At 44.2% G+C, this 14,304-nt stretch overlaps 1 protein-coding gene across 1 annotated transcript in view; it reads right to left on the bottom strand.

The window, feature by feature from the left end:
* Nucleotides 1-14,304, bottom strand: part of CLNK (cytokine dependent hematopoietic cell linker) — a 77,160-nt gene that overhangs the window by 55,598 nt on the left and 7,258 nt on the right. Inside the window, exons 6-9 of the mRNA XM_032593082.1 lie at nucleotides 12,947-13,092; nucleotides 7,677-7,821; nucleotides 6,381-6,487; nucleotides 433-478 (exon numbers count right to left, since the gene is read on the bottom strand). Of these exons, the coding sequence (XP_032448973.1) occupies nucleotides 433-478; nucleotides 6,381-6,487; nucleotides 7,677-7,821; nucleotides 12,947-13,092 (444 nt within the window). The remainder of the gene's footprint in view (nucleotides 1-432; nucleotides 479-6,380; nucleotides 6,488-7,676; nucleotides 7,822-12,946; nucleotides 13,093-14,304) is intronic.

The following is a 14,304-nucleotide window of genomic DNA, read 5'->3' as shown; positions in this document are numbered from 1 at the left end:
TTATTTCCTTTCAGCTTCCTACCTGTATCTTCATCTCCAAATTGAGTTGCTTTGCCTAAAGCTTTAAAGTCTGTTTTCATATGAATTAATCAACGTTTTAAAATTAGATTTCTAGCTTGTGATTTTACTGGGGATATGCTTGGAGAAATAACTTAGTTATATATTTAATGCAACCCATATGTTTCAAGGCAATTCCTTCCTGAGACCGCACAACCACGGAATATGAATTTTCGCAATCAATTTCTTCATCAATCAGGTATGGCGGTAAAAAGGCGTCAGGTGGGTGAGGGTCTTTCTGAAATTAGTTATTTCATGAAGGATGGTCCGACAGATCACGTCGTTGAAGCTAACCTGTGACCACCAGCAAAACGCAAGAGGAACTTGGGAGCAAAGAAATATGCTTGTGTTTCAAACTTCGTGACTTGACCTTACCTTTAACGTGTTGGCTTCTGGAATCCTTGGAAATTTGTTTGTTCACCTGTAGAAGGCAACATGGCACCATTATCTCTTCAGTTGTGGCTAAGATAACATCTAATGTGTTGCCAGATGTGTAGATTCCCATAGGGTCAAGGCATAAGTTCCTGGATTCACCATTCTTAGAGATCACCATATGTATAGGGTAATACATGTAAATACGTGTAAATATGTGTGCCGCTGTGCCCGTGACCAATGTAGTGGCCTCAGGTGGTATCTGGCCTAAAAATACTTGGGTTTGAGATCCAATCCTGCCTCTTGTTGCCGTGAAGCTGTGGAAAGGCATTAGCCATATTATGAAAGGGATCAAGCAAGCAGATGTGAGAGTGGCTTTGTGTGGATGTCCGTACTGGGATTTCACCTTCATCATATGCTGGCTGTGAGGACGTGGCAAGTCACTTGACCTTCTGAGCCTCAGTTTCCTCATCTGTGAAATTAAGGTAACAAAAGTACTGATACCTGACGAGGATGGGACGATTACGTGAGACACCCCATGCAATGTGCCCGGAACAGAAGATGGCACCAATAAAAGCTTAATAATTGTTAGCTTTTCAAAGATATTTAAATAGTTGTTAGCTTTCATTATTAAAAATTTTAAAGGCTTTGGTGAACCATTAAGGGCTCTACAACTGTTAGACATGAGGTTGAGGAAGGGAAAAATGAAAATATAATTATGCCCAGTGTTTTGAAAGCCTTGAAGCCCAGGTCAGTAGTGGGGTCTATGAAGGTTAATAATATGTGGCAACTTGACAGGGCCACAGGGTGCCCAGATAACTGGTTAAACAGTATTTCCGGGTGTGTCTGTGAAGGTGTTTCCGGATAAGATTACCATTTGAGTCAGCAGACTACGGCAGATAGCCCTGCCCAATGTGGGTGCGCATCAGTTAATCAGTTGGGGCCTGGATAGAATAAAAAGGCAGAAAGAAGGAGAATTTTGTCTTTGTACCTGAGTGTTGAGCTGAGATATTGGTCTTCTGCCCTAGACTGATATTTACATCATTGGTTCTCTTGGTTCTCAGGCCTTGAACTCAGACTAGAACTTATACCACTGGCTTTTCTGGAGCTCTAGCTTTCAGAAGGCAGATAATGGGACTGAGCCTCCATAATCACTACTTTATGTCTAGTCTTTGTCTATTATCTATCTATCTATCTATCTATCTATCTATCTCTATCTATCATCTATTATCTATCTATCTATTATCTATCTATCTATCATCTATCTATATCTATCTCTACCTTTCTATCATCTATCTATTATCTATCTATCTATCTATCTATCTATCATCTATCATCTCTATTATCTATCTATCATCTATCTATATCTATCTCTATCTTTCTATCATCTAGTTATCATCTATCTATCTATCCATCTATCTATCATGTATCTATATCTATTGCTATCTTTTATCATCTATCATCTATCATCTATCTATATCTGTCTCTATCTTTCTATCATCTATCTATTATCTATCTGTCTATCCATCTATCATCTCTATTATCTATCTATCTATCTATCCATCCATCCATCCATCATCTCTATTATCTATCTATCTATCTATCTGTCTATCAATCATCATCATCATCTGTCTACTATGTCCTCTGTTTCTAGAGGAACCTGACTAATACAGGGTCTTAGTGTTACTTTCTTTTGGCATCAAGTTGAGGTAGCCAAGGTGGATGGGGTGGGGGAAGGCTCATTGAATCCCCTGTTACTTCTTACCCTCTGATATTCAATGTCTACTTTTCCTCCGTGCAACGCTGAACCACAGTATATGCCTGGAAAGTGTGTGGTTCTTCTGCTGGCCAGTGTAGTAAGAGCTGAGTGTCATTTGGATTTTGCTATTGATATGGCCTCCTTCACTCCATCATCCGTAAGCTTCCTATTCCTTCAGGGTCACCCTGTGGCAGCTCAGGTGCTGAGTGGGTTTTTCAGCGTTGCACCCTCAGCTTTCAATCTCCCCTGCGTGCCTGCCTTACAGAGGGGGTCTCTCAATACTTTTGCCCACTTGCCATTGCTAGCCAGGTCATGGGTATGGGAGAGGTTCTCTGTTGTCTCTGTCTTAGGTGGCCCTGCGTGCTTCTGGTCTTAGGGATGGGGCTTCCTTAGTATTCCTGCACTTTCTCCCTTTGGTGGCCAAATTAATTTTGTGTCTTTGGACACTTCGATCCACTTTGCATGAGACAGTTTCTTTGCCTTGCATCTCCCCCAGCAGTGAGTGCCCTCTGATGGAATTAGTATAGGATTCCAGGGCCAGGAATATTTTCTGCCCCACCCTAGGGGCTACTCCCATTTTCCTATCAGATAAATATGTATTAATGCCTACTATAAACCTACATCGACGCTAGATTATGAGGGAAAAAGAGGAATAAAGGTTCTAAAGGACTCATCCATGTACATAGGTCTGAGTTCACAACATATTATAACGTATTATATCACAGGTTTAATTATAACACGGATTTCCCAACTTCAGCACCATTGAGAGTTGGCGCTGGGTAATTCCTTGCTGTGGGTAATTCCTATGTAATGTAGGATGCTTAGCAGATCCCTGTTCTCTACCATTAGATGTCAGTAGCATTCCTCCCGTCTGGACAACCTACCTGTCCCTGGACACTGCCTGGTGTTCCCTAGGGGGCAAAATGGTCCCTGATGAGAACCACTGATGACCATGCAATGTGTCAAATACAGCTGTGCGTTGCTTCCTCCAGAAGGCTTCTCAAAAGCCTCTAGCTGGGCTAAGTGTTGTGGATTCTTTGAACCACACTCACCTCTGTCTTAGCATTTGACATTACGTTGGGAATGTTGGAACTGCCAGTTTGGGCCACTGCCTCCCCCATTAGATGGTGAGCACTGGTTCATGCATCCCCATTGTTGAACACAGTGCTTGGTACACAGCAAATGCTCAATAAATGGAAGCATGAGCAGCGGCTTAGTGGTTTAAGACAGTTGTAGCTAGGAACTGGCCTCTGTCAAGATTATTGAAGATCCCTTTCACAGATAGTTTAATCTTAACATAAATGTGCAGAACTAGTAAGAATTAATTCTTGAGAATGAGGCTATAATGAAAAATGTAATCTGCTTCTCATAAAAACATGATTACTCAAGCATTGATTATAGAAGTAAAATTCCCTCCTTATCTGAACTGAGGCCAAGTCTTGACTTAATTTATAAGACAACCCTCCCCCCCACCCCCCGCCCCGGTCAAGTGTGCTGATCTCCCGTATCTTTTTCCTCACATGCTTTTGCTTGACTCGATATGTGGAGATGATAGTTCCACTTGCGAAGTGATGTAGCTAAAGGAAGAAATCTGTATTGTAACAGAAAGCTACCAAGATATTATGAAGGAAGTACGCGGTAATAAGAATGGAACCTCAAATTCTGGCATAGTGGGTTTAAAAACTCCCATGAGAATTATCTTACAAAGTTTTTCTTCTCATCAAGGCATACTTACATATAAAGGGGAATGTATCAGTGATTTTTTGGGGGGAAAGGGAAGCTCAGCTTTTTATGTGAACATTCTCCATTCTTTCATAAGCAGACCAGAATCTGTGTCATCAGCCCTTGGTCCAGTTGCTCTAAAATTCTTACTGTTCTCTGAATGTGCTTTGTGCCTGAAACGTCTTCCTCCCTGTCAAACTGCCCCTTTGCGGCTGCCCCAGTGGCAGATCTTGCTGATAGCAGCAAATATTCACCTGAGAACTTTGGAGACCAGGCTGAAAAAGGGGTTCCATGTGCACAGAAGTCCAGCCTGGGTCTCTTTGTTTATGAAACGGCTACTCCTATTTCAAGATTCGCTTCAAAAGACTGAGGATCCATTTGTGCATTCATTTTCCTCCATGTAACCAATATCTCTTGGGATCCTCTTACAAAATGGTACTGTGCCAGATGCTGGGGCCAAAATGTTTCCTGTACCTCAAGGAGCTGGTATCTAGTGACTGACAGCTTCATGCTAGACACTGCTCTGTATGGACTATCGTAATAGTGATGAGATTTTATAGCTAAGATAATAAATGCTCCAAGAGGGTAAGAGGCGCAAAGAGCTCATAAAAGTTGGAGCTGATAGAATGGGGCTTAGAATGCTCACCTTGCAAGGGTATTTTAAGGATTAAGTGTCATTCATTCATTCTTGTCTCTGTTCGGGAACACCTTCCTTGACTACCCTTACCCTGCTTTAATCGTTTTGTTTTTTTTTTTTCAAAGCACTATTACTTAACATATTGCCTATTATTTGTTTATTTGTTTATTACCAGTCTCCCCCCACCAGTATGTAAGTTTCATGAGCGCAGGGCTTTGGTTATTTACCAATGCATACCAGAGGTTATCACTGTGTCTGGTCCGTGGCAGACACACAACACATATTTTTTGAATGAATTTGTTGAATGAATGATTAAAATTCAGCTTTGTGCCTGTGTAAGGCAGAAGTGTTCAATATTTCATCCCTCCTCTTGCTCTCCCAAAGTCTACTGGATGTGCTCTGGGTAAATGGCATGGCGTGGTAATATTTGTACTTTCCTTTGCTTATCAATATTAACAGAAGCCCTCAAGTTAAATAGATAGACAGTGTGAACAAATAATGCACAAGGAAGAATGCGCCATAAATATTTAAAAGCATGCTCGCATTCACTAATAAACGTGGTACAAATGAAAAAAGAACAGAACACTGAAGTCCCTTTAAAATATGATTAGTAAAGTAATAGCCAGTTTCGGTGGGAGTCCTGTGAGGTGCACATTCTCATATTGGGCTTTTGGGAGGGTCAGTTGAAACCATTTTTCAGGAAAGGAATTTCATCACGTGTACCAAAGCCTTTAAAATGTTTTCACTCAATGGTTAAGTACAATAATTAAAAATCCCATAATGGGGTATGATATATCTCAAAAGATTATGCTGTTAATACTTGATTATCACATGGGAAATTATTTTATAACCAGAACTTGATAGGAAAAGGGAAAAAGGCAGATATTCTACGCAGGGACTCTCTTGCATGGAATATATCTGCCCAGAGAATACAGACATGAAATCTAGCACGGTGCCATGACTGATTGCCCTGCAACTCCATGGGTGATTCATTCGTATTTTATGAATTTCTGCATTAAGGAAAGAAGCATTAGCAAAAGCATTATTAAAATGAAATTCTAGGGGCGCCTGGGTGGCTCAGTCGGTTGAGCGACTGACTTCAGCTCAGGTCATGATCTCACGGTTGGTGAGTTCGAGCTCCACGTCTGGTTCTGTGCTGACAGCTCGGAGCCTGAAGCCTGCTTTGGATTCTGTGTCTCCCTCTCTCTCTGCCCCTCCCCCACTCATGTTCTGTCTTTCTCTGTCTCAGAAATAAACATTAAAAAAATTTTAATAAAAAAATAATAAAAATGAAATTCTATATATGTGTGTAGAGCATTTGTATTTACAGGATTTTTTTTTCATGGATTTCTTGTTTGTGGTTTCCAAACAGACTTTTGAAGTAAAGCACAGGAGGGATTTTTATTCCTGTTTAGTGCACGAGGTCACAAAGGGGCTCAGAGATGTTTGACTTACTTCTTACCGCTCACTTACCAGCAGGCAACATCAGGCCTGCAATCTGGGCAAAATGATATATTATTATTAACAAGATCTGATTTCAAACTCTGCTTCTGGAAAAGGGGACCAGCATCAGGGGACGAGCGATGCCTGTGAAAATTCCTCACCCTGACGCCTCACAGAAAACCTTCCCAGGTGCAAGTTCTCCTCCCTTCTTGGTGCTCATTCCCCAGGACCATGATCTCAGCAGGGGTCTGAGCCAGTTCCCCTGCACCTCACTGAGCCCGCTTTGCTCATCACCTCGCAAGATGCCTTGGGAATGAGTGATGGGGACGCCCCTGGCTGCCAGGAATTGCCCTGCCCACGTTTGGTTCACACAGTCAAGGCTTTACTCACTTCTTCCAGCCCCATCCGTGTGTGCCAGTGTTGGCCCTCCGTGGGGACGGAGGGCTGGGCGTCCAAGGAAAAGGGAGTGTCCATCATATCCTTGAAATAGCGCGTATCTGTGAAAAGAGAAAAATTCAAAGTCATACCCTACGTAGACTCAGCACATCGCAATTTACAAAATACATGCGCATCGACAAATGTGTTGAATGCCTACGACCTAGGCATGAGGAAAGAAGTTCTTACCCTGGGTAGATTAGGAGACCGAAGCCTGAGGAGGAGGAGGGTGTGGTCCAAAGTCCAGAGTCTGGACTTGAACACCCTTCACTCTCTCAGCCCCTGGAAACTCCTGCTCTCCCTTCGAGCTCTGTGTTATGTCATGACCTTCGCAAATCTTCCCGGATCCCACCCACCAACACCCCACCCCTCGTTTCTCCTTTCTATATTATACACCTTACCCTTTCATATTTATCTGTTGGTCTTTCTGCATCTGCCTCTAGGCTGTGACCTTCCTGAGAGTGTGGATCATGCTTTGTCTTTGTGTCGCGTGATCCTTCCTAACACGGTAACTGCACCCTGCAGATACGCACTCGGTCATCGCTTGTTGAGTGGATGAAAAAAAAGGTGTTTCATCGCTATTTCCAAGGTGGTTCTTTCCAGAGGAGCTTCTGTAGACTCTTTTCCGTGGGCCGGGCCCTCAGAAATCACAAGTGCTTCCTCTTTCCCTTACAGCCCTGCGCTATATCCACGATTCAGAGAGCTTGCGAAGGCCGCCCGGGGTGCCCCAGTTAGAAAGGCGCAAGGGTGGATGGGAAATTATGTCTTCCTTACTCTTAAAAAGCTGAGCTCTGCTGCTAGGTCCTGGTGCTACTTCTACACTGGCTACCTGCAAAACGAGTCAACCAAGTTCAAAATCCTTCCCTTTCGAGCTGCTGCTCATTACGCAAGCTCTGTGTTAACACTTCCCATGCCGCCCGCGGCCCTGCCTGTCCACCCTCTCTCTGCTGTGCTCCTCCATTGTTCCCAGGACTCAAAAAGAGCATCTTGATAATAACAACCGATAGCTATAGAGCTCTGACTCTGTGCCCCTGGTGAGAACTCGAAAGAACCCTTGGAGGGTAAGTTCTGTTACCACGAACACTACTTTCAGGTAGAGAGAATGGTTTCTATAGGCTTGCTCGAGGTCCCACAGTTAGGAAGCCACGGAGGCAGATTTTCATAGAGTTGTTTCATTCAGAATCGGCTCTAATTACTGTGCCACGTCGCATCATGGACGTGCATTCTCGGACTTTAGGCCCCAGATGTTACCTGCATATTCAGATTCCTTTATAGGCCTGGCTGGTAAAATTTTTATCGTTCGCCATGCCTCTTCCATACGAAGTTCTGGGTCTTCATAGTCAGCATCTCTGAGGTCTTTTGCTCCCTCCAGGCCCGTTGCAGCAGACTTTCTTTCCTACGCAGGAGGGAACATTTGAGTAAGTCAAGGGAAGGTACGGTCGTGACAAAGGTTGCAGGGTGCGGTGCTAGTGAGGGGAGTGGTACAGATTCTCTGAGCTGGGGGTGAAACATTTCAGAGGCTGGGGTCTGGGGCAGTTCAAGTCTCGTGGTAGGCAGAATCCTGAAGGTGTCCTCACATATTCCCATCCTTGGTTATTCAATCAAAGAATCTGGGGGCTGCTGTGAAGGGACACTGAGGGTGCAATTAAGATGTCTAACCAGCTGTCTTTAAAATAGGAAGATTATCCTGAAGCACCTGAGTGGCCCGATGGTAATCACACGAGCCCCTCCAAGCAGAAAAGGGATCTACTTGCAGGTGATATGATCTTGTATGTAGAAAATTCCAAGGAACCCACTAAAAAATTATTAGAGCCAATAAGCAATTCAGCAAGGTGTCAGGATACATGATCAACACACAAGTTTCAGTTGTATTTCTACACAGTAGTAATGAGCTCCGAGTCTGAACACTGGGGATGGCAGGATGGGGTACCCCTTGGTAAGAGATGTAATTGTCCTCAAAGAAATTCTGGAATCTGCACCTGTGTGTTGGGACCTGAATTCAGCACTGTGCCGTGTCTCAGCCCGGACACTAATCTCCATGGTCTTTCATACGGTAAGATCCCTCGTTCCACTCAGACTCCAAATGGCTATGACTATGAATAATAGGTCCCGTTACGAGAGATTTTCATGCACAGCCCCCAGCACAGCCCTCAAATGTGAGAGCCTATGTCTTTCTTTTACATATATGGAAACTGGGAATGGTGGCTTCTGAAAGCCACACACAGAGGTCCTTGGTGCCATCGCTGGGCAGTGCTAGGTCTTTGAGCACATCCACACCGGAACCCGACACCAGGTATTCAAATCGTTCTGAGCCCGAGATGAAGGGTGAAGAATCTGGGGCATTCCTTGTGTCGCCACACCCATGATTCTGCCTTTGAACCAGTTAGCGCCATGGCGAACCGTGGGAGCCTGGGCTCAGATCCTGAGTTTGTTAAGTTCCTTTGTTACCCTGGAGAGAGCCTTTCTTCCCAGCCAATCTCTGCCACACTATGTGACTTGGGCAGCACACTAACTTTCTCTGGACTCCCAATTACTTTGTAGTCAAAGATTAAAGACTTAAAGTTCCTGCTTTATAGTTTAACTATATCTGGCTTTCTTTTCTTTTCCTTTCCTTTCTTTTCTTTTCTTCTTTCTTTCTTTTTTCTTTCTCTCTTTCATCTTCCTTTCTTTTTTTCTTTCTTTTGCACATAGTAGATTCTTCATATAGGCTTATTAACTAAGCAGGTACATAAAATAACAGATTTTACCTAGATTTAGGGTGTAATTATTTCTTGAGTATGATTTAAAATTTTTCACTGATACTGTAATTTCTCCAGTGACCGAGACATCTTTGTTAGAGGCCACTTCAAATTTATGTTTGAATGAGATGATTCTCTACACACCCACGAATACAAGTACCCATAGTTATAGAGTGACTTTGGCAACTAGAAGTTAAATGAGACAAAACAGGTAAAATTTTGAGCAAAATGCTGGGTGGTCAGCACTCACTCAATAAATAGTAGCTATAGGGTGCCTGGGTGGCTCAGTCGACTTCAGCTCAGGTCGTGATCTCACCACTTGTGGGTTTGAGCCCCGGGTCAGGCTCTGTGCTGACAGCTCGGAGCCTAGAGCCTGCTTCGGATTCTATGTCTCCCTCTCTCTCTCTCTCTCTCTCTCTGCCCCCTCCCCTTCTCGTGCTCTGTCTCTCTCTCAAAAATAAACATTAAAAATTAAGAAAAATAAATAGTAGTTATAAATATTTCTGTGACTGCCATATAATAATGGCAATTGAAGAAATTCAGAGATAAAGCAAGGCCACCAGTTCTCCTCTTAAAGCCTCTCTAACATTTGTTGAGGGCTGTATATGTGCTAGGCACTTTATGTACTTTGTTTTGTTATATAAGTACAACAATCCAGGGGGTGGTTTTATTATAGTGGACGGACATGGAATTAGAAGCTTGCATTTTATTTATTTATACATATTTTTAAGATTTTTTTAAATGTTTACTTATTTTTGAGAGAGAGAGAGAGAGAGAGCAAACAGGGAAGGAGTGGAGAGACAAGGAGACACAGAATCCGAAGCAGGCTCCAGGCTCTGAGCTGTCAGCACAGGGCCTGACGCGGGGCTTGAACTCACAACCTCAAGATCATGACCTGAGCCGAAGTCGATGGCCAACAGACTGAGCCACTCAAGCACCCCTAGAGGCTTGCGTTTTGAATTCCATCTCTTATTATTCCAGTTCTCTGGTTGCTTACCAGCCCCAAGCCTCCAAGTGTATGACTTCTGCCATCATTGCTCTATCAAAGCAGTTTGGTAAAAGTAAAGACAATGTCCATGATGGGCCCGATTTTCGGCCAAGCAGCAGTGCCGTGGGGACTCACCAGGCCCTTGTCTGGAAGGCTTTTGGGGCTCTACTTTGAAACTGCTTATTTGATGCGAGGGTGCAGAATGCAATTTAGTAAGTCCGTGTTCTCCCCCAGGACGGAGTAAAGAAGGAGGTGAGCTCCCTGAAGACACAGCGTGCTGCCCTTGATTCCCACCTGCGCGCTCCTAGAAGGAGAGTGAGGCTTGAGTCCTGCAAGAACTGAGGACTCGGGCAAGTTATGAAGTTATAACATTCAAGGAGCTCAGGTGCAAGAGACCAGGGACCAGCACAGTGACCTGGGAGCAGGAACAGGATAGAAGTGGAGAGCTTGGTGACCCAAAGGAAAGAGGTGAAGTCACTGAGCTTAGTTCGAGTGGGGACGTTTGCACGGTTGTATTGATACTGTGCCCCTAGCAACCAGGCATTACAGCTATGAAACCCCGCCTCCTTGGTCTGGTCTCTGGAAGCAAGCAGGGCTTAGACTGGGAATTCTTGGATGGGGAAACCAGGGAGGACTGGTCTGCCCAGGGACAGCATGGACCCAGGATGGAGCCACCCACTTCTAGATCTAAACTGTGGGCTCACTTTATGACCGGGGGGAGGTTACTTAACCCCCCTGACTCGCATGCTCAATCTGTAAATTGGAGATTTACGAGTAGGCTAAACCTACTTTATTTGATTGTAGTCAGAGATTAATTGGGTAAAAAGTATATAAAGATTCTACTTTGACACCTGCCCATGACAGGAGCTCAGGACATGGTAGATCCCTTTCCTCTAGATGATGTAATGCGTTTCAGTAGAGCAGAGCACCCAGGGCAAAGCAAAGCTGGGAGGAGGGGAACCCAAGGGCATGTCACAAGTGACCTGGCTAAGTAGGGGTGGGGGTGGGGGAGTGGGGAGGTGGCTGAGATGTTCTCCCCAGGAAGTGAATACAGAGGTGAGTTCTGAACTGAAGCAACCTCTTTAGGGATTTGACCGCTGGACATTTGTTGCAAAGGCATCATTTACATACTGTTATGGCAACCACCAAGACCTCGCAGAGCGCAGTCTCTTTGGGAAATCTTGGACCTGCTGGAAGAATCTGAGACAGGGCCCATCTTTAATCTAGTTGCCTTGCTAGACTTTGTGGGGCAGGGCACAGAGGGACACCAGGAGGGACAGGAACCATCCATGCCAGACCCGGAGAATCTTGCTCCCAGAACCAAATATAAATATTTTGGTTTATCTCTTTCCGGAATGAGAAAGAGGCAGAATTTTATTTTATTTTATTTTTATTTTATTTTATTTTATTTTATTTTATTTTATTTTATCTTATTTTATTTTATTATTTTATTTTATTTTAATTTAATTTTATTTATTTTTAAATGTTTATTTTATTTTGAGAGAGAGAGAGCATGTGTGCAAGCAGGAGAGGGGAGCAGAGAGAGAGAGGGAGAGAGAGAATCCCAAGTAGGCTCCATGCTTAGTGGGGAGCCTGACTCGGGGCTTGGTCCCCCTGGCCATGGGATCATGACCTGAGTCTAAATCGAGAGTTAGATGCTTAACTGAGTGAGCCATCCAGGCGCCTTAGAATTTTATTTTAAATATAATGAGTTACATCTATTTATCCATTAATCTGTCTACTATCTATCTACTGCCAATCGCAAGGGATCTTTACTAAAAACTCCTGTTTTCCATCCATAAACCTCCTACTTTATAAAATATTTTGTGATTGATTGATTGATATTGTGTGTGTGTGTGTGTGTGTGTGTCCTGGGGTGACCATCCATAGCTTCAATTTGATTCTTAAAAAAGTATTTCAAACAATAAAGAACCAAAGATTTTACAGGCAGATTCTCTCTCTCTTTCTGTCTCTCATCTATCTCTACCTAGTCCCTATATCCTATCTACAGATATAACATATCTATCTCTAGATATGTTAGTTAGAACTATTTAAATTATATACAGTTTGGAGTGCCTGGGTGGCTCAGTCAGTTGAGCGTCCCACTTTGGCACAAGTCATGATCTCACGGTCTGTGAATTCAAGCCCTGCATTGGGCTCTGTGCGGACAGCTCAGAGCCTGGAGCCTGCTTTGGATTCTGTGTCTCCCTCTCTCTCCGCCCCTCCCCCACTCACTCTCTGTCTCTCTCTGTTTCTCAAAAATAAACATTAAAAAAAATTAAAAAATAAATTATATACAATTTAACAATAAAATTATTTATAACTTTAGATAGCTGAGTTCATGTTATAAATTTGAAATTTTATTCCATTATGAAACTGCTTTGTAAATATTCTTAATGGCTTCATAATATGAATATGTCATAATATATTCAATGTTTTTTTTCCTATTGAATATTTAGAACGATTCCAGGGTTTCCATTAAAATTATTTTTTATGTTTATTTATTTCTGAGAGAGAGAGAGAGAGAGAGAGCAGGAGAAGGGCAGAGAGAGAGGGAGACACAGAATCTGAAGCAGGTTCCAGGCTCTGAGCTGTCCGCACAGAGCCCGACGTGGGGCTTGAACTCAGGAACTGCGAGAACACGACCTGAGCTCAAGTCGGAAGCTCAACCGACCGAGCCACCCAGGCGCCCCATGTTGTTGTTTTTAAATTCGCCAAGTCCCTTGGTTGAAAAAAAGCCACTCGCTTTGTAAGTTTCAAAGACCAACAAGTAGGTAGGGGAGGTGGCTACTTACACAGGGAGGAGGCTCCTCAGTATTCAGGTACTGGCCTGCCAACAAAAGGAGAGCCAACATTACTGCAAAACACAGAAAAGAGCGGCCCTTGTGTTTCTCCAGAAATCTTTGGCTCGTTCCCGTTAATTCCTCTTGATGGCGCTTGCCTAAAACGCAAAGTGTATTACGTACTTCTCATTCCATCTGCTGTTCTTGCAAAGCAGGGGCGATGACAAAGGAGGCTAGACAATCAAATCCAAACTGGGAAGGCTCGCTCCTTCTACCGCAGGTCAGCATTAGGTTAGAAGGACTCCCCCCCCTCCACCCCCGCCCCCCGTCAGATACGCCAGGTCACGTCTCTGCAGCATCTGGGCCAATGAAGACGCCTACTCCCCCCTCTACACCCTCTGGCACGCGCACTGCCTTTGCTGTAACCTGCCATCCGTCCATCTCCTTGAACAGACCGGAGATATTTCGAGGGCAGGGGACAGGTCTACTCCCTCGTCTGTCCCCAGCTCCAGGCACAGAGCCCAACACTGAACAGATGAGTTCTTGACAGGCATTTGCTGAATGAGGATTGTTCATGTGAGATTTCTCAACGCTCACGCCCCTCGCTGGGGTTGTTTTATGCAAGGCCTGCCTGAAGGTCACGTAGCGCACAATCCATACTCTGCTTTAAACTCTGCGCTCAGATGACACAGAGCCACGAAGAGCAGCTCACACGATCTGCGGGATTATTTTGCTTCCTCTAGAGTTAATTTTCCTAAATTGCATTATAGCGTCCCGCTGTTGGTCTGCACCGAGGAACACGGTAAGCAGAAAATGTTCTTATCACATCCTCTTGATTAGCCCACATGTGAGAAGTTTCTAGTGGGTCCCAGGAGCTGCGTGCTTCTCAGCAACTGGTTCGCTGTGATTTAATGGAAAACACCAATTCCATAAGAGGTCATTCGTCCCTTCCTCCTGTTAAGAATCTCAGGGCAAATGTCTGGCCTGGGTCCAAGGCACGTCGAGGACCGCGGTCTGATGTGTGTTTCTGCATCTTGGCCTGGCCTTCGTCGTGCTCTTAGCCTTTTGCCCTTTCACCCTGAATTCTCTTTCCATACCAAAATAAAGCAATTAATAGCTGGGAATTTGTGTCAGCATGCCCAGGCCTTGTGTAGAGCGCAATGTGTAAATTAAGGAAAGTTTGGCTCAGTGAAAACACAGCCCTCTGGAATTTGCTCAGGACCGGTGCATCGGGGAGGTGGTAACCAGCCAGAGCTAATCTCCTTGAGATAATGAGGAAGGAGGTGCAGGGATCTGACTGCACCTGCTGCCAGCCCCAGCCCAGCCTGGTGGTGTGGCTCACAGCTACCACTGTCCTAAGGCACGGATGA

This window comes from Lynx canadensis, chromosome B1 (assembly GCF_007474595.2).
Source record: "Lynx canadensis isolate LIC74 chromosome B1, mLynCan4.pri.v2, whole genome shotgun sequence".
Taxonomy (NCBI): domain Eukaryota; kingdom Metazoa; phylum Chordata; class Mammalia; order Carnivora; family Felidae; genus Lynx; species Lynx canadensis.
Note: the sequence above shows the minus strand (reverse complement) of the source record. Positions and strands in the feature narration are given on the sequence as shown.